Genomic DNA, 21,135 nt, shown 5'->3' with positions numbered 1-21,135 from the left:
TACAGAATAGCCAGTGAGTTAAAACAATGGAATAAGCCATTTATCTGAATGTCCTAACAATCAAGGAAAGCACATATAGTATATTTTAATATTTGGTATACTTGCTTATACTATAGGATATTCTCACTGCAGGATCCTAAGTGTTCCCCTCAAGAGTAAAATGGGGGAGTAACTGCATATTTTAAACAAAATAGGCTAATGGCACTAAAAACAGATGTTTCAGATGTTTATAAGGAGATTTATTATTATAAACATTGCTTGATATTATGTTTCTAATGCAAAAGAGTAGTCCTCAAATTCACAAGTCAAAAGAAATCTTTCCAGATTTTCAGCCTTATTTATGTATCATCTCTGTTCAGGTGTACAATTTACAACCATTCTACTGGAGTATAAAAATTAGTGAAAATCACTGCACTACTGGTTCAAGTGACAACTAGTAATTAATTGCTCTAGGCCTTGTTGAACAAAAAAAAAAAAAAAAAAATGTAACACCCACCCTTAGGGAGCAACAGGTTAATCCTGTAAAAAAGACACAAAATATCCAACTAGTTATAATGAGATTGTGAAAGGTATCATCATAATCTGTGTTTGTCAAAACTAACAAATTACTTACTGAGGGGGGCACTTGACAGGATGAGCACTGGTGTTATACTGTATGTTGGCAAACAGAACTTCAAAAAAAAAAAAAAAAAAACTAACAAATTACTTTTCTTGTGAAAATAAGTCCATGACTAGGTGACTGTTTTCATCTACTAAAGTTAAATCCATTTGCATCTCTAATGAAACAGGGCAGCCTGGGTGGCTCAGCAGTTTAGCGCTGCCTTCAGCCCAGGGCCTGATCCTGGAGACCCAGGATCGAGGCCCACGTTGGGCTCCCTGCATAGAGCCTGCTTCTTCCTCTGCCTGTGTCTCTGCCTCTCTGTCTCTCATGAATAAATAAATAAAATATTAAAAAAAAAAAAAAAGAAACTACACTATTTCAAAGGTATACCTCTTTATATGTATTTTTAGAATAATTTATAGCATTTCTCACATTTTGTCTAATATTACCTCTTATTTCACTGAATTCCTTTTGGAAAGGTAATTTTAACTACTTTGTTCTGTCATTCTGTTATTCAATATTTATCACTCCTAATTATATTTCCAACCCCTACTCCCAAGCCAATTATTCTACAATTAGATGGAAAGCATATAGAAAGTTGTCAGGAACTAACTCATCAAGACTGGCACCAAAAAAATCTGCAAGTATTTTAACCATTTATAACAAGAAGTAGCAGCAGCAAATTGATAGGAACTGACCTATTCTTTATGTATCTAAGTGCTATTTTTTAAGAACAGTTTTTACTCATGTTAACGGGCTCAGCTCTTAAAAAAGTGGGCTTCAGACAATATACTACCAACTACAATCAGTTACATAAAACACAACTAACCTTTTGCTCTGTTTGCAGTTGGTCACATCTTTCTTTCTCATGGTTAAGTTCTCTTTCCAATCTTCCAACTTGTTCTCGAAGTTGTGTTGTTTCTTTTTCCAGAACACCAATTAACTTCAACAGTTCTTCTTTTTCTTTCATGGTTTTCTCAATTTTCAACTGTAAAACAAAAAACTCAAATTGATTTTTATGATCCTAAAATGTTACTCAGTTTTCCACTTCAAAAAAAATAGTGAAGAAATGCATAAAAAGAACTCCTACAATCTACTTCATGAATCATACATGTAAATAAAAATTCATGAATCATAAATTTAAACTTCCTTTTGGTTGGGCAAAAAGAACATTAAAAGAAGGTATAAAATCAAGGGTGCCTGAGTGGCTCAGTTAAAGCGGCTGCCCTCGGCTCAGTTCATGATCCCGAGATCCTGGGATCAAGCCTCGCATTGAGCTCCCTGCTCAGTGGGCAGCCTGCTTCTCCCTCTTACTCTCCTTGTTGTCTCTCAAATAAACTCTTTTTTTTTTTTTTTTAAAGGAACTCCATTATATGTTACATAAGGCCTTCATCTATGGCATTACTCTTAAAGTTTTATTTATTAAGTAATACCAGTTGATATTTTTTAATGGTCTCTGGCTAAATTAAAACAAACTTAAAGGAACTGCAAATTTTAGGACAAAAATGCATACTGTAACAATAAATTAACAATGTAATTGATTCTTATACGAACACAAATAGTAACTCAATTCAGGAAAACCTAAACTCCAACAGTCTAAAAGATCACTAATTAAAGGACCTAAAATAGTAAATAAAATGGTTAATATTTCTCTTAGAACAAGAAGTCTCTGACTCAAACAGGAGAATAATGAAGACTCAAAGGGAAAATTTCACAAAGTAAGCATCATACATTTAACTAAAATAAAATATTTTCCTGGTACAGTCTAAGTTGGTGCTCCAGGGTCTTGGAATCAAAGTGATTAAACTCTATGATGGGGGGGCAGGGGGAGGGGCAGGGGTACGGCTCCTGGGTGGCTTAATTGGTTAAGCATCTGTCTGCCTCAGGTCATGACTAGGATCCTGGGATCAAGTACCGAATCAGGTTCCTTGCTCAGCGAAGAGCCTGGCTCTCCCATTCCCTCTGCTGCTCCCCCTGCTTGTGCTCTTAATTCTCATTCTCTGTCAAATAAATAAATATTTTAAAAGAATAAAAAACGCTAAAATGAGTCTTACAAAAGTTGAAGAACTGCAAAATTTTAATATGACTCTTCTAACAGACCAAATGAAAACATTATGAGAAAAAATGCCCTCAAAAAAGAAAACTTTATTCATTAAACTTCTTCTATACCTTATTTTTTAAAAAACACCTTTCGGCTCTTAACTTTCTGGCAGCTTAACAGTAAAAATATATCTTGACATAGTGCAATGGAAACATTATGAAAGAACCTATTTTTCCTAGTGATTCATTTAATTGGCACATACTTTCTGAAGAGTTTACTAAATCTTAAGGAGGAATTTTAAAAAGGAATTCAAATTAGATAAAAATGTATACAAATCTAATTCCTGCCTCCGATTGTGTAATTTGAAATCTTTTAAGCACTCAAAAGTTAAAATTTTATAATTAGCACTCATCATCTAACCTCACTGATTAAATTAATATTTCACCCTGTTTATCTCCCTTTATCACTTCTTTGTTTTTGTTGTTTTTTGCTAAACCGACTGCAGCTACACACACTTCATCCCTAAATACTTACAGCAAGCATCTCCTAGTAAGGAGACTCTCCTTTTCAACCACTACTCTCACAAATAAGAAAATTCACAATAGGGGATCCCTGGGTGGCGCAGCGGTTTGGCGCCTGTCTTTGGCCCAGGGCGTGATCCTGGGGACCCGGGATCGAATCCCACGTCGGGCTCCCAGAGCATGGAGCTTGCTTCTCCCTCTGCCTGTGTCTCTGCCTCTCTCAATCTGTGTGGCTATCATGAATAAATAAAAATTTAAAAAAATATTTAAAAAAAAAAAAGAAAATTCACAATAGTTTAACATCCAATGGATAGTTCATAGTTCTGTATATTCCCACTATCCTCAAAATACCTATTTTCTTAAATTCTAAGATCCAATCAAGGTTCACACATAAAATAATAAGACATAACCCTTCAATGTCAGTGCCACAAATGTCTTATACTTGTACTAATTTTGTGCAGTTTTAGATAAAATCATTAAAGAATTTGATGAATGTGGAAAATTTTAGACACATCAAAAAGTTGTTCAATATATAAAAATATTTTATCTCAGCACCTAAGAGACAGCACCTAAATTTTCCTTATGAAGTACCTCTTATGAATAGGAAGAAGTGCAATGAATTACGCAACGTCCCGAATTAACTTAGAGAAGAAATATAAGAAAGATATTATAGATGCCTAAATGTTGTTTTCTGGTTTCTTTTTTTTGGTTGGAGGCCCTGAAATCAGGGTGGTCTAATAAGTATTTAAAATGCTTGCAATAGGGGATCCCTGGGTGGCGCAGCGGTTTGGCGCCTGCCTTTGGCCCAGGGCGCGATCCTGGAGACCCGGGATCGAATCCCACATCGGGCTCCCGGTGCATGGAGCCTGCTTCTCCCTCTGCCTGTGTCTCTGCCTCTCTCTCTCTTTCTCTCTCTCTCTGTGACTATCATAAATAAATAAAAATTTAAAAAAAAAAAAAAAAAATGCTGCAATATAAATGCTAACTGGATTCTTTTTAAGAGATGGGCTTGTTTCACTGTCTTTGACTAGCATTCAAATACCAGGCTAAAAACCTTGATCATCAGGCAGTTGTCACCACAAAATGCTTTAGTCACCCTATAAAAGTTACATTTCTTTATTTAAGATAAGAAAGGAATTTCTAGAAGGGGAAGGGAAGATACAGAAGAATTCACAAAAAATGATTGGTTCCTTCTAACCTTCTTAGTTCGACTATCTAATAAAAGTATTAGATCTATGACCTTATCTTTTTTCTCTAGGCTCATTTTGAAGATAAATAAAATCAAAGCTATAAAATATTTATGTATAAAAAAATCCACCTATTAAATACAAATGTAAATTAACCAAAAATATATACTGAACCAATTAAGCTGTTTTTCACAGAAATTCAAATGTAACATTCTACTTTTTTAAGTTTAAAAATACTGAAATCTTGAAAAAAGAATGTCGTTCTATTTTTTCCCCTCAAAAATCACTAAAATTTAAAACATAAGGCATTATTCGACCATCTATACTGTAAATTTCTATTAGAGCCAATGCAAAGCCTCCCAAACAGCCAATTAAAAAAATATAGAAGAAGCTTTTCACCTTTCCTCTTTAAATTATGGCTAATCCAGGATATTCACTTGATAAATTGAACAAGGAAATCATTCTAAAAATGCTCAACCTAAAATGAGACTGGAAAGTTCCCTGATTCACTGCCATACTTGGGATAGCGCATGCTTAGTGAAATGAAGTTCATATCCAATTACGGTTAGATTTATTACTTTACACCACCTTCAGCCCCCCCTCCCCCAAAATCTGTACTACTTTACAATCAATGGATTAGGGACCCCTGGGTGGCTCAGCGGTTGGTTGTCTGCCTTTAGCTCAGGGCCTGATACCCGGGATCAGGGACTGAGCCTTACATCCGACTCCCTGCAGGGAGCCTGCTTCTTCCTCTGTGTCTCTGCCTCTCTCTCTCTCTCTCTCTGTCTCTCATGAATAAATAGATAAATCTTTAAAAAAACAAAAACAATCAATGGATTAGGCAACCACTAAAGAAGAAAAGTTAGGGTAAGGTAACATTAGGAAAATTTAACTCAAAGCTATTTACTACACATCTGCTATGCACAAAATACCGACAGGCCCTAGGGACAGTCCCTGCCAGTGAAATCAATAACCTGACAAGAAGAAATTTAAAACACTCTAAGTTTACCATCTTAGTTAAAAACCACTTGATGTTCGGGTTATTTTCTTGAATTTTTTAAATGCCAACATAAGCTCTGTTCTTAAATTATCTATAAATCATTAGCTCACTATTGGTACCAACCTCAAGAAGGCCAGCTTTTGTGGTAACCACCAACATGTCAGAATTTCCTTCATCTTCCATAGTAAGTAACTCTTCAACCGGAGAAGCAGCTCGAAACTGGAAAGGTGTACTTGCTCCACGAATCTCACCCTTATGGGTAACATAGCAGAACTGATAAAATTCTCCATCATCATTTGGAAGGTAATAACCTAGAAGGAAGTTAAAAAAAATTATTAAACTTAAAAAGACAATTAAATGCCATATGGGATTTTGGATTGGATTCAGGAACAGGGAGGAAAAAAAAATCACTGGAAACAATAAAATTTTAATAAGGTTTTTTTTTTTAATTTTTATTTATTTATGATAGTCACAGAGATAGAGATAGAGAGAGAGAGAGAGAGAGAGAGAGAGGGAGAGGCAGAGACATAGGCAGAGGGAGAAGCAGGCTCCATGCACCGGGAGCCCGACATGGGATTCGATCCCGGGTCTCCAGGATAGCGCCTGGGCCAAAGACAGGCGCTACACCGCTGCGCCACCCAGGGATCCCCTTTAAGGTTTATACTTTATTTATTTATTTTTTTTTTATTTTTTTATTTTTTTAAGGTTTATACTTTAGTCACTACTATTGTACCAATGTTAAATTGCTGGTTTTTTAAATAATGTACTATGTAAAATGTTAACATTAAGGAAAGCTGAGCAATGGGTATACAAAAATTCTGTGTACTATTTTTGCAACTTTACATCCAAAATTATTTCAAAATATAAAGTTTTATAAGAGTAACACAGGGGCACCTAGGTGGCTTAGTCATTTAAGTATCTGATGATTCTTGATCTCAGGGTGGTGAGATAAAAGCCCTACAGTAGGTATGGAGTTGGCTTGGGGTTCTCTCTCCCTCTCTCCTTACTGCCCCCTCCCTGTGGCCATCCTACCCCTTCTGTTCTTTTAAAAAAAAGTAGGGGGAAGGCACCTGGGTGGCTCAGTGGGCTCAGGTCATGATCCCAGAGTCCTGGGATCAAGTCCCACATCAGGATCCCCGCTCAGTGGGGAGCCTGCCTGCTGCTCCCCAGGCTTGTGTTCTCTAATAAATAAAATCTTAAAAAAAAAATGACATGGGGTAGATTTGGTAACATACTTTTAAGTTTTTAAAACCCCATCCTATCATGTACAACTAAATTTATTAAGCCATGGCTGAGTGTAACTTCGTAAATGGCCACTAGACTTATTTTTAAATAAGTAGAAAAAATACATATGCTCTGACTAATCGGCTCTGGTATCATGACATTAAAAATTCTACAAACTAGGGATCCCTGGGTGGCGCAGCGGTTTGGCGCCTGCCTTTGGCCCAGGGCGTGATCCTGGAGACCCGGGATCGAATCCCACATCAGGCTCCCGGTGCATGGAGCCTGCTTCTCCCTCTGCCTGTGTCTCTGCCTCTCTCTCTCTCTCTCTGTGACTATCATAAAAAATAAATAAATAAATATTAAAAAAAAAAATTCTACAAAATAGATATTCAAGGTCTGATAAATCTCACAAAAATAATCCAATAAAAAGGGACACCTGGGTGGCTCAGCAGTTGAGCATCTGCCTTCAGTTCAGGTCATCATCCCAGAAGCCCAGGATCAAGTCCTGGATCAGGTTCCATGCAGGGAGCCTGCTTCTCCTTCTGCCTATGTCTCTGTGTCTCTCATGAATAAATTTAAATAAAATCTTAAAAAATAATCCACTAAGAAATCGTTCAAATTCCATTTGAGATACAAGACATAGTTATTCAAAGTTGCAATTTAAAGCTATCTAGAGGGGATCCCTGAGTGGCGCAGCGCTTTAGTGCCTGCCTTTGGCCCAGGGCGCGATCCTGGAGACCTGGGATCGAGTCCCACATCGGGCTCCCAGTGCATGGAGCCTGCTTCTCCCTCTGCCTGTGTCTCTGCCTCTCTCTGACTATCATAAATAAATAATTTTTTTAAAAAATTTAAAAAAATAAAGCTATCTAGAAAAATCTCTCATCAGAGTAATAGCATTGAAAATAAAATAGAAAAACAACCAAATTACAAAGGTCTATATAGGAGAATTACATGTAGGTATTTTTGTTAGTTGCTCTGAGTTTTGCATTTCAAGACTCGTGACTCATAACAAAATGAGCAAAGCAATTCTGGATTATGCTTATAATCTCTTCTAGCTCTAATACTGTATAACTAAGTTTTTCAAGACTCTTTGTTTTTTTAAGATTTTATTTATTCATGAGACACAGAGATACAGGCAGAGAGAGGCAGGCTTCCTGCAGTGAGCCTGATGCAGGACTCGATCCCAGGACTCCAGGATCAAAACCTGAGCCAAGCACACAGGCGCTCAACCACTGAGCCATCCAGGTGCCTCCTGACCTCTTTATATAACAAATGAGTTCTAGGCAGGCAGAAGTGTTTATCTCTGAATTTCAAAGTAAAAACTAACATGAATTTTTTAAAACTTAGAAAAGTTATTGCATTTATATTTAGCTGCCAGGAAAATATTCTTAAAGTATAAACAAACTGGATGCTTTTTATTTATAAAGATTTTATTTATTCATGAGAGACACACAGAGAGAGAGGCAGAGACACAGGCAGAGGGAGAAGCAGGTTTCATGCAGGAAGCCCGATGCAGGACTTGATCCCGGGGGGTCTCCAGGATCACTCCCCGGGCTGAAGACAGCACTAAACCGCTGAGCCACCCCCCAGGCTGCCCGCCCTTTTTTTTAACTGCTTTTAAACTTCTCGGTAAATCACTAGTGAAGCCTATAAAACACTATAAAACACTATAAAAAATTCAGTAAGTTAATTTAAGAAAATTGGGATCCCTGGGTGGCGCAGCGGTTTGGCGCCTGCCTTTGGCCCAGGGCGCGATCCTGGAGACCCGGGATCGAATCCCACGTCGGCTCCCTGCGTGGAGCCTGCTTCTCCCTCTGCCTATGTCTCTGCCTCTCTCTCTCTCTGTGTGACTGTCATGAATAAATAAATAAAATCTTTAAAAAAAAAAAAAAGTTAATTTAAGAAAATTAATCACATTAAAAATGATTGGAAATAAACCCACAAGTTTTAAGAAAGAAATATCTGGAGCACCTGGATGGATCTGTCAGTCAAGCATCCTGACTTCCAGCTCAGGTCATGATCTCAGGGTCCTGAAGTCCTGAGATCTAAGTCGGGCTCTCCTCAACAGGGAGTCTAGTCTGCTTGTCCCTCCACCTCTCTCCCACCCCCTGGTTCATGCACACGTTTGTACACTTTCTTTCAAATATTTTTTTAAAAAATATCTTAACAAAATCATTTCAAATATATACATTTGAATTTGATTATCTTTTAACTCATAGCCTTTTTTTTAGATAAACTATATAATTTACATCATTTCTTAATCCATAGAACATTATGAGGACCTAAATCTTGGCCTATATTACAGTATAAATTTTATCCTCTGAATGTTTCTTGACATAGTACATTATAGAATTTTTTTTATATGCTAGTTCCACGTGGTCACATTGCCAACTGATTTTCACATCAAACATATATAAACCTCAGAATAAAGTTTTTTGGAAAAACAAACCACCAAAATCCAAAACACTGCCAACACCAAATGCTGGCAAAGATGCAGAGGAATAAGAACTCTCACTCAAAACTGATGGGAATGCCAAATGGTATTATCACTTTGGAAAACAGTTTGGTGGTCTCTTACAAAACTAAACATACCAGGACGCCTGGGTGGCTCAGCAGTTGAGCATCTGCCTTTGGCTCAGGGCATGATCCTGGAGTCCCAGGACTGAGTCCCACATCAGGCTCCCTGCATGAAGCCTGCTTCTCCCTCTATGTCTCTCATGAATAAATAAGTAAAATCTTTAAAAAAAAAAAAAAACCCTAAACATACCATACCATCCAGCAATTATACTCATTGGTATTTACCCAAATGAGTGGAAACTCTACATGCATACAAAAACCTGTGAATGAATGTTTATAGCTTTATTCACAATTAACAAAACTTCTTTTAATATACAAACGAACAAACTATTAAACTATTCAATAGGGGGATCCCTGGGTGGCTCAGTGGTTGAGCGCCTGCCTTTGGCGCAGGGCGCGATCCTGGAGTCCCGGGATCGAGTCCCACGTCGGGCTCCCGGCATGGAGCCTGCTTCTCCCTCCTCCTGTGTCTCTGCCTCTCTCTCTGTCTACCATAAATAAATAAATCTTTTAAAAATAAATAAATAAACTATTCAATAGAGTATTACTGCTTCCTCTGCAGTTTTCTGCATTTTATGTGCATTACAATATCATACTCAGATAGCATTCACTGGCTTCAACAGACCAAAAAGAATCCACAGAATAAACAAGGCTAAGAATTTCCTTTAATACAATCCAAAATCAGTGCAATTATAATAGAAAGATCACTCTGAAGCAAATTCTGTGATAGATATAAAGCATTTTTTTTTTAACTTTGTATATCATGCCAAGCTAAGAACAAATTTTATATTTACTGACTTACACCTATTTTAAAAGCAATTGCTCAGGATCCCTGGGTGGCTCAGTGGTTGAGTACCTGCCTTCAGCCCAGGACGTGATCCCAGAGACCCTGGATCAAATCCCACGTCAGGCTCCCTGCATGGAGCCTGCTTCTCCCTCTGCCTGTGTCTCTGCCCCTCCCCCCTCTCTCATAAATAAAATATAAATAAATAAATAAATAAATAAATAAATACATACATACATGCAACTGCTCTATAAATTCAATAATCATTGTGGTTTTCATACTGAATTATTTTTCTCACTCTAATTTGTTACATTATTCTAATATCAGTAACAGTTTTCTCATTTGAAAAAAAAATAATAATCCACAGTAAGGATCTGGAATGAAACTAACTTTTCAATGAAAAGCAAAAAGCCGGGATCCCTGGGTGGCGCAGCGGTTTGGCGCCTGCCTTTGGCCCAGGGCGCGATCCTGGAGACCCAGGATCGAATCCCACGTCGGTCTCCCGGTGCATGGAGCCTGCTTCTCCCTCTGCCTGTGTCTCTGCCTCTCTCTCTCTCTCTCTCTCTCTGTGACTATCATAAATAAATAAAAATTAAAAAAAAAAAAAGCCTTTTAATGTCCACAAAAAATATGTATCGTACACTACATATTTACATTCTTGTGACTTCTGCTAAACAAACATACGAATTAATTCAACTTTGGTATGTTGGACATGCCTAAGTAGACCATCACGATGGAGAGCAACATTTTTAATGGCAAGAAAACATCAAATTTCATCAAGTTGTTTTCAGTTCTCTCACCTTGAAAAGCTAATACACAATTAACTGTTGATCCTTCTACGTAATGTTCAGGCATAGGAGACCATAAAAATGTGTAATAATCACGAGCAGTACTCCATCCAACCTAAAGGAAGATACCAAAAACACAGAGATTCTAAGTATTTTAATATTTAGAATCTTATAGCGTATTTTTTTACTGCATCCTAAAGTTAAAACATGTGTTACTATGTTTACAAATCATTGCGTATCTTAACAAGCATGTCAAATTTTTATTATTTTTATTAAGCTATAACCTAATGTTATAAAAATCTATGAATTGAACAGTAGAATTTCTATTATGTATTAAAAATACAATCTGATACCCAATTTCTGAAGGAAAATCTTAGTATGTACATGATCAAATAACAACTTATATTTCTTAAATTTCCCTTAAAATCTGATTTCACTAAGCATAAGGGTTTTTTTTTCTTTTTTAAGCATGGCTCAAACTCATGACCCAGTCCTAAGCTGAGATCAAGAGTTGGACACTTAACTGAGCCACCCAAGTGCCCCCTCACTAAACGTAAGTTTCTAAAACTTACTATTTTAGTCTCAAAATTCAGTGTATTTAGATTTTCCTCTCCACCTTAAATGTGGTAACTAACCTTCACTAATCTCTCATACCAATTCTTACCTGCAGCCAATTGATATTTTGTAAAAAGTCCTTTGTTACCAAGATATTTATATATACAAATAGAAAACCTATGCTCCACCTATATCTAAAACATTTTCAACTTGGAGCACCTGCGTGGCTCAGTCAGTTAAGCATCTGCCTTTGGCTCAGGTCATGATCTCCTGGTCCTGGGATTGAGCCCCACGTTGGGCTCCCTACTCAGCGGGGAGTCTGCTTCTCGCCCTCTCTCCCACTGCCCCTCCCCACTGCTGGTTTCCTCAAAAAAAAAAAAATTTTCAACTTACTATACATACAGATTCAGCCTGTATTTTCTAGATGGACTATACTGTGTTAAATACTGAACATTAGAGATGTTTAAAACAGGTACACACAAAATTCGTTTTACTGTGCTTCACAGATACTGATTTTGTTTCATTTTGTTTTACAAAGTGAAGGTTTGGGATAACCTAGAATCAAGTCTATCAGAACCATGTTCCCAACAGCATTTGCTCACCTCACAACTCTATCACATTTTGGTAATTCTCTGAATATTTCAAACTTTTTCAATATTATTATAATTGCTATGGTGATCTATAACCAGTGATCTTGGATGTTACTATTATTATAATTGTTTTGGAGGTTCACAAAACCACACCCATATAAGATGATGAACTTAATATATATGCTTTGCTCCACCAACTGGCCATTACCTTATCTTTCTCCTCAGGCCTCCCTATTCTCTGACACCCAACAAAATTGAAATTAGGCCTCAAAGTCTTCCCAAAGGAAAAGTCATACCTCTCACTCTTAAAATCTAGAGTTTTAATGTAACCTCTCAATCTTAAAATCTTAAAAGCTAGAAATGAATGATTAAGCTTAATGAGGAAGGGATATCAAAAGCCAAGAAAAGCTGAAAGCTAAGTGTCTTGCACCCAACAGCCAAATTAAAAATGCAAAGGAAAGGTTCTTGAAGGAAATAAAAGTGCTACTCCAATGAACACATGAATGATAAAAAGCAAAACAGTCTTATTGCTGATATGAATAAAGTCTTAGTGGTCTGAAGAGATCAAATCAGTCACAACACTCTCTCAAGCCAAAGCCTAATCCAGGAAAGGCCCTAACCTATCTTCAATTCTATTAAGCCTGAGAAAAGTGAAGAAGCTGCAGAAAAGTTTGAAGCTAGCAAAGGTTGGTTTGTGAGATTTATACAAAAAAGCATGTCCATAATATAAAAGTGCAAAGCGAAACAGCAAGTATTAATGTAAAAGCTGTGGTAGCAAGTTACCAAGAAGATCTAGATAATAAATGAAGGTGGCTACACTAGAAACAATAGATTTTCAATGTAGATAAAACAGCCTTATATTGGAAGAAGAAGCCATCTAAGACTTCATAACTAGAGGGAAAAGTCAATGCCTGGCTTAAAAGGACAGGCTGACTCTCGCTAAAGGGCCAATGCAGCTGGCAATTTTAAGTTGAAGCCAAAGCTCATTTACCATCTCAAAAATCCCAGGTCCCTTAAGAATTATGCTAAATCTACTCTGACTGTGCTCTATAAATGGAACAAAGCCTGTATGACGGCACATCTGTCTACAACATAGTTTACTAAATATTTTAAGCCCACTGTTGAGATCTACCACTCAGAAAAAAAGATTCCTTTCAAAATCCTACTGCTCATTCACAAAGCAGCTGTTTACTCAAGACCGCTGATGGAGAGATACAACTTTAATGCTGTTTTCATGCCTGCTAACACAATATCCATTCTGCAGCCCACAGATCAAGAGTAATTACGACCTGCAAGTCTTACTATTTAAGAAATACATTTTGTAAGGCTATAGCTGCCATAGGCAGTGATTCCTCAGATGGCTCTAGCCAAAGCTAAAAACCATCTGGAAAGAATCACCATTCTAGATGCCATTAAGAACATTCACAATTCATGGGAATAGATCAAAACATCATCAACAGAAGTTGTAAGAAGCTGATTCCAGACTTCATGGATGACTTGAAGGGGGTTCAAGACTTCGGTGGAGGGAAGGAACTCCAGAGGTGGTAGAAACAGCAAGAGAACTAGAATTAGAAGTGAAGCCTGAAGCTGTAACTGAATTGTTGCAGTCTCACGATAAAACATTAAGCACATGAAAAGTTGCTTCTTATGGATGAGCAAAGATTCCTTGAGATGGAATCTACCCCTGGTGAAAATGCTATGAAAATTCTTGAAATGACAACAAAAGATTTGAAATATTATAGAAACTTCATTTACAAAACAGCAGCAGGGTATGAGAGGACTAACTCCAATTTTGAAAAAAGTTCTGTGTGTAAAATGTTATGGAAAAATCATTCATGAAAGAGTCAATGGATATGACAAACTTCATTATTGTCCTATTTCTCGCTTTTTTCTTTTTAAGTAAACTCTACCCCAATGTGAGGCTCAAACTCATAACCCTGAAATCAAAAGTCACATGCTCCACTGACTGAGCCAACCAGACAGTCATTTTGTGGTCTTATTTTAAGAAAATGCCACAACCAACTCAACTTTCAGCAACCAGCACCCTGACCAGTCAGCAGCTATCAACCATCAAGGCATGACCACTAAAAAGATTATAAATTGCTGAAAGCTCAGATGATGGTTAGCATTTTTTAGCAATAAAGTATTTTTTTGTTTTTAATAAAGTATTTTTTAATTAAGGAATATACACTGGGGATCCCTGGGTGGCGCAGCGGTTTGGCGCCTGCCTTTGGCCCAGGGCGCGATCCTGGAGACCCGGGATCGAATCCCACATCGGGCTCCCGGTGCATGGAGCCTGCTTCTCCCTCTGCCTGTGTCTCTGCCTCTCTCTCTCTCACTGTGTGCCTATCATAAATAAATAAATAAATAAATAAATAAATAAATAAATAAATAAATAAATGGAATATACACTGGTTTTTATAAGCATACTGCTATTACACACTTAATAGACTACAATAAGTGTGAACTTTATATGCACTGGGTAACCAAAAAAATCATGCTCACTTCACTGTGGTGGTCTGGAACCCAACCTGTAATATCTCCAAGGTATGCCTGTACTAGATATCCATTTGCAGATAAGAAAGATGTAGAAGAAAATTATGCATCATCCACAGGTTTAGATTATACATACATTCTACAACTCTAATAAGCCTAGGATCAGATTACAGAACGTTGAAACTAAAAGAATATTGGCAATCTTTATTCTCTAAAGGAGTGCTTTCAAACTGTAGGTCACAACCCAATAGGAAGTAGTAATATCGGGGCAGGCGGAGTGGCTCAAAGGTTTAGCACCACCTTCGGCCCAGGGTGTGATCCTGGAGACCCGGGATTGTGTTCATTGGGCTCCCTGCATGGGGCCGACTTCTCCCCCTGCCTGTGTCTCTGTCTCTTTCTCTCTGGTGCACTCTCATGAATAAATAAAGTCTTAAAAAAAAAAAAAAAAAAAGGAAGTGGCAATATCAATTTTGTGGTTCTCACCCTTATTTTTTAATTATAGAATTAGAGAATATCAGTGCATGAAGGGTAAATAATGCTTCTTGAAAATCTGCTTCAGGAATACTTGTGCACGACTTCCTGCTAGGTCAAATCACAGAATTTTTCTTTCTTTCTGTTGGTCAGCTAAAACCATCTGAAAACATATGAAAGACACTATTCATCTCTTTATAGATGAGAAGCTTGAGGAACCCATGATGCAATCTACCTCACTTAAGGCTGTTATTTTTTTCTCTCAGAATTGTTAAAAGGATTAAATTAGATGATGAACATAAAAGCAATACCCAGCAGAGTGCCTGACCCACAGTAAGCACTCCATAAACAGTTTTTGCAAGCACAGTATATTATAGTGATTAAGAGCATAGGAAGTAAGGTCAGACCGCCAGAAAAGATCACTTACTAGCTATATGACTTCAGAAGTTATTTCTGTTCCTTCCTCCTTAAAATGGAGATAACAATCTCAAAGGGCTGTCTAATAAATATGATAATCGCTATAAAGAAATCAGCAGTGCTGAAGCACATTAGTATTCATTAAATGTTACCATTAACACCCAAGGACATGCAGCCTATTAGGAATAGTGATCTTGATTCTATGATGTTCTCTCCCTCATTTCAGATCCCACCAATGCTTCACCATCTCCTGAAAAAAAGTCCATCTGAAGTCTTTCCCCCAACATATGCAACTGGTACAAATCATAGCTTGTATTCTTTGTGCCTGAATATATACTGATATTGAAAGAGGTAACTATCCAGAGGTACCAGGGAGGCTGAGTCAATTAAGCATCTGCCTTTGGCTCAGGTCATGATCCCAGGGTCCTGGGATCAAGCCCAGCATTGACCTCCCTGCTCAGCCGGGAGTCTGCTTCTCCCTCTCCTCCTCCCTCTGCCCCTTCCCACCACTCGAGCACTAGCTCTCTCAATTCTTTTAAAAATTAAAAATTTTAAAAAACATACATTGAAAAATGTACTATCTAGAGCTACATCTTTTTTTTTTTTTTTTTTTTTTTTGCTACATCACTTAAAAAAAAAAATCTCCCTAAGTGAATAGGCTCTCTCTGGACTAAATAGTCAAGAGAAGGGCTAAGTGTGCCATTTATTTTTGACGGCTGACACATAAAACCGCAAACATCACAATTACAGATATCTGACTCAAGTGGTACTGGGAATAGCAGTTAATATAGATTTACTGAATGTTTGTTTTGTATAAATATTATCATCTAAAAAATAAATAAATAAAAAAATAAAAAAATAAAATAAAATAAATAAATAAAATAAATAAATATTATCATCTTACAAATTAAGAAATTAGTAAAAGGCTAGGAAATGAGAGAGTCAAGATCTGAACCTAAAGTTTAAGCTCTTCACCACCAGGACACTACTTACTCCTCTATTAGCAAGATATATAATTTCCTACCTTCTGAAATTCTACCACTTTCCTTCCAACGCTGCGTCAGACTACATAATTCTTAAAACAACTGCAGTTGACAAAAGACAGAACAGTAAATAGGGGAAGCTCTATATTTATGTATCACACTCAAACAAAATGGAGAAATACAAGAAAAATACGTCTAAGAAAAGAGAAATGTTGAGGGGTGCCCGGGTGGCTCAGGTCATGATCCCAGGGTCATGGGATACAACCTTGCCTTAGGCTCCCTGCTGCTCCCCTGCATGTGCTCTCACTCTTTCTCAAATAAAATCTTTTAAAAAAGAGTGAAAGAAAGAGATGTTAAATGATTTGGTCCTTGCTGTGTTTTCTCTAAGTGAATCACAACAGCTCAGAGCTTATCAGTTGCCTACAATGGCAAACTACAAAGTATGCCTTTCCTTCATTGCCAAGTCTGAGCAATCTTCTCAAAGTGGTTGACAGTGCTATGAGATGTCACAGGTATCTCACGCTGAGCACACTGAGGGGCAAGATGAAGCCCAATCTAAGTGTAAAATATAAAATTATGCTTTAAGGGGCACCTGGGTGGCTCAGTGGTTGAACATCTGCCTTTGGCTCAGGTCGTGATTCTCGCTGGAGTCCTGAAATTGAGTCCCACAGGGCTGCTCGCAGGGAACGTGCTTCTCCCTCTGCCTATGTCTCTGCCTCTGTGTCTCTCAACAAATAAGTAAAATCTTTAAAAAAATAAATAAAACTGGGATCCCTGGGTGGCGCAGCGGTTTGGCGCCTGCCTTTGGCCCAGGGCGCGATCCTGGAGATCTGGGATCGAATTCCACGTCGGGCTCCCGATGCATGGAGCCTGCTTCTCCCTCTGCCTGTGTCTCTGCCTCTCTCTCTCTCTCTGTGTGACTATCATAAATAAATTAAAAATAAATAAATAAATAAAAATAAAAATAAATAAATAAATAAATAAATAAATAAAACTATGCTTTAAATTCCTTAAGAAACACTGAACAATGGATCTTGAACAATGGATCTTGAACAATGGATCTAAGTCACTATGGAAGGGATATGTCAGACATACATAAAAAAAATAAATGTAGGGGTACCTGGGTGGCTCAGTCACCAGTTGGAAACCTGGGTATCCAACTCTTGGTTTCAGCTCAGGTCATGATCTCATGGGTCGTGGGATCAAGCCCTATATGGACTCTGCACTTAACTGGGAATCTGCTTCAGATGCTCTCCCTCTGCCCCTCCAAACCTCCCCCTCAAATAAATCTTTAAAATAAATGTAAAAGCCTCTCAATTTGGGAAGATACAAAGTACTGGATCCTTTAAGAAAAGTATGGCTAAACTATCACATAAAAATATAAATCGGGAAAAAAAATATATATATATAGTAGATCGGGATGCCTGGGTGGCTCAGTGGTTGAGCATCTGCCTTTGGCTCAGGGCATGATCCCAGTTCAGGGATCAAGTCCCACGTCGGGCTCCCTGTGAGGAGCCTGCTTCTCCCTCTGCCTGTGACTCTGCCTCTCTGTCTCTCTCATGAATAAATAAATAAAACCTTAAAAAAAAAAATAGGGGATCCCTGGGTGGCGCAGCGGTTTGGCGCCTGCCTTTGGCCCAGGGCGCGATCCTGGAGACCCGGGATCGAATACCACATTGGTCTCCCGGTGCATGGGGCCTGCTTCTCCCTCTGCCTATGTCTCTGCCTCTCTCTCTGTGACTATCATAAATAAATAAAAATGAAAATAAAAATAAATATATATATACACACACACACACACAGTGGAGCAAGTCATAATGGAAGAAAGAGTAGATATCTGAAAATTACATAGGAAGATTTGGTAAGAATAATAAACAATTTAAAAAGTCAACAACACAGTATCCAAGTCACAGCTATTTCTCTATTTTCCCAATCACCTGGTTAGAACTTGACTGGAATTCAGATTTCAGAATTCAAACAGATATCCATCCCTTAATATACAAGGAATCTTCCTTTTAGGGTACTGGCAGCAAATTGAAAGAAAATTATTAAATTTGGAATAACAATTTTAAAACAATGAAAAATGGCAGGGAGAAATGACAACACTTAGTACAATGGAACAGTCAAAATTACCTATGACTGTTATATTTGAACCCAATTAAGAGAGTATATCTGGGATGCCTGGATGGCTCAGCGGTTGCACACCTGCCTTCAGCCCAGGGCATGATCCTGGAGACCCCGCATCGAGTCCCGCATCGGGCTCCCTGCATGGAGCCTGTTTCTCCCTCTGCCTCTCTCTCTCTCTCTGTGTTTCTCATGAATAAATAAAATCTTAAAAAAAAAAAAAAAAAAAAGTATACGTATATTAAAGAAGAAACCAAAGTCAACAATTATTAAATTGTTTAATTTGGGAAATCACAATAGTACTGGGGATCATTCTTCTGTTACTAATGCAATAGCAAAACGAGCAAAAAAGGAAATGACTGAAATAAAGAAAAAACCACCAATGTGTTCCACCCCCCCCCTTTTTTTTTAGAGGGAGGAGGGGGAGTGGGAGAATCTCAAGCAGACTCTACACCCAGTGCAGACTCACATGGGGCTCCCATCTCACAAACCTGAGATTACAACCTGAGTCAAAATCAAAGTTGAACTCTTAACAGACTGAACCACCCAAATGCCCCAATGTTCCCTTTAAATAAGATTAACATTTTAGAAAAACATGTTGGATGAGAAATATTGATCATACAGGAAATTCTGAGAAGGAATGAAAGAAAAGAAGGATATCAAGATTACCTCATAAAACTAAAATATTAATAAATTCTGCAGACACCTTGACAGAAAGAAACATTAGGATGAGCACACAAAGAACACTTGTAAAGAGAAAACCAGAGTTCCAGAGGGGACTGATTTGGGGGGGAGGGGCAAAAGGAGAGAGACCTAAGACCTGGAAGTAGGAAAGGCACTGAAAATAAATTTGCTGGTTCTAGGGGTGCCTGGGTGGCTCATTCAGTTAAGTGTTTGCCTGCAGCTCAGTTCATGGTTCCAGGATCCTGGGATCAAGTCCAGCATTGGGCTCCCTGCTTAGCAAGGAATCTGTTTCTCCTTCTCTCCTGTGCTTGTGATCTCTCCTTTGAGAAGAGAAGAGAAGAGAAGAGAAGAGAAGAGAAGAGAAGAGAAGAGAAGAGAAGAGAAGAGAAGAGAAGAGAAGAGAAGAGAGAAGAGAAGAGAGAAGAGATTTGCTGGTTATATATGGATAAACACAAAACCTATAAAATACTATAAAATTAGCCTATGGATTTTTAAATCTAGAAAAATATATACCACACTTCTTCACTCACAATTCTGGGTGCTCAACCTTTCTGCTCAACCTAAAACCAATTCTCAGAAATCTCTAATTCCCTATGACATTCTTCCACAATAGCAAAACCAAATCGGCATACTCAAGCCCTCCTCAACTCTTAACACATGATCTTATTCCTCCTTACTGAATATAATAAAGCCATGAGTGAGTTCCAGTCCAAATTCATTCAACTAATTGTGACAAATTCACAATGATTCTACTTATGGATGATAATCCACAACTGACTCCCTTTTCTACTTTAGGCGTTATCTCACCTAGAAAATTAGGATAGTCTAAAACATTTTCTGTCTCCATTCTCTTCTAATTTCAATTTAAATTTATCTTACTCAACCCTCCAAGATAAAGACTCACTTCTAAAATTACTCTCTGCTGTACTTCATTCCTCAGCCAAATATCCAAACCAAGCTTTTCCATTCATCTTCTAAAACTGATGATCTGTCCCAAACAAGTCAAATTCCTTTAACATTTTCACAAACATACCACACACACTTTCCCTTCATTCCTTCCCCCTTATAGCTACCATCCTGCACTTTCTCTTGCTTCCCTAAAATATTGTATCCATCAAAATCATCCTAGAGGGCAATTTGCAGTACACCTAAATGTTTTAAAACGTGCAATGCAATAAGCATGGCAATTCCACTCTATTAAACATGATTTATTTTCTTGAGACTTCCCGCACGTATTCTGAAATTTTTACCACATACCTGAAATTCCTATCAAGTTTAAAAGTATTATCCAGGCAATTCTATAATCCAAGCGCATTCCATACCACTGTATTCATTTATGTAAGTATTATTTCTTAGAGAAAAGTTACAGCACTTGAAGTGCACGTGAGATAAGAGTTTGGCATTACCAAAGTAAAAAATAAGGCAATTCCCGGGATCAAGTCCCATATCGGGCTCCCTGCATGGAACCTGCTTCTCCCTCTGCTTGTGTCTCTGTCTCTCTCTCTCTCTCTCTCTCAGTCTCTCATGAATAAATAAAATCTTTGAAAAAATAATAATAAGCAGGCTATGACCAAAAAAAAATGAAGTTACATATACAGAAGCTTTATATGGGGAACCTGGGTAGCTCAGTTAAGCGTCTGTCTGCAGCTCAGATCATAATCCCAGGATCCTGTGATCAAGCCCCACTTTAGGCTCCCTACTCAGCATGGGGAGTCCGTTTTTGTTTCTCCCTCTGCCTCTCCCCCAGCTCATGCTCACAAGCTCCCAAATAAATAAAATCTTAAAAAAAAAAAAAAAAAAAAAGGAAGCCTTATATGGCACACTGGTAAAGTTATTTGGTCTTGGCGTTATTCTACAGATAATGAAAAACTAAGAGTTTGAAACAAAAAGAAGATATGTTCAGATTTTCATTTTATAATATAGTTTATATACAGTACTTTGAAGAACAGATAAGGTAGGGGGACAAGAATGAAAACAGGGAAAACAAGTGCAATAATTTTGGAAAGGGCATAAAACTAGAGCACTGATATCACAGATACAAAAATACATATGCAATAAAATGTAAAGAAATGGTGTTTGAATAGATTTGAAA

The 21,135-nt window shown here is 37.7% G+C and overlaps 1 protein-coding gene across 9 annotated transcripts in view; it reads right to left on the bottom strand.

Annotated features, from left to right (window-relative positions):
* Nucleotides 1-21,135, bottom strand: part of TAX1BP1 (Tax1 binding protein 1) — a 92,386-nt gene that overhangs the window by 61,287 nt on the left and 9,964 nt on the right. For all 9 annotated transcript variants that reach the window (XR_004804866.2, XR_007402065.1, XM_035698648.2 and 6 more), the window contains exons 3-5: nucleotides 10,736-10,838; nucleotides 5,474-5,661; nucleotides 1,431-1,589 (exon numbers count right to left, since the gene is read on the bottom strand). Coding sequence is in view for 7 of the 9 variants with exons in the window: in XM_035698648.2 (XP_035554541.2) it covers nucleotides 1,431-1,589; nucleotides 5,474-5,661; nucleotides 10,736-10,838 (450 nt within the window). In the remaining 2 variants the exon portion in view is untranslated. The remainder of the gene's footprint in view (nucleotides 1-1,430; nucleotides 1,590-5,473; nucleotides 5,662-10,735; nucleotides 10,839-21,135) is intronic.

This window comes from Canis lupus, chromosome 14, assembly GCF_003254725.2.
Source record: "Canis lupus dingo isolate Sandy chromosome 14, ASM325472v2, whole genome shotgun sequence".
Taxonomy (NCBI): domain Eukaryota; kingdom Metazoa; phylum Chordata; class Mammalia; order Carnivora; family Canidae; genus Canis; species Canis lupus.
This window is presented reverse-complemented; position numbering and strand designations above follow the sequence as displayed.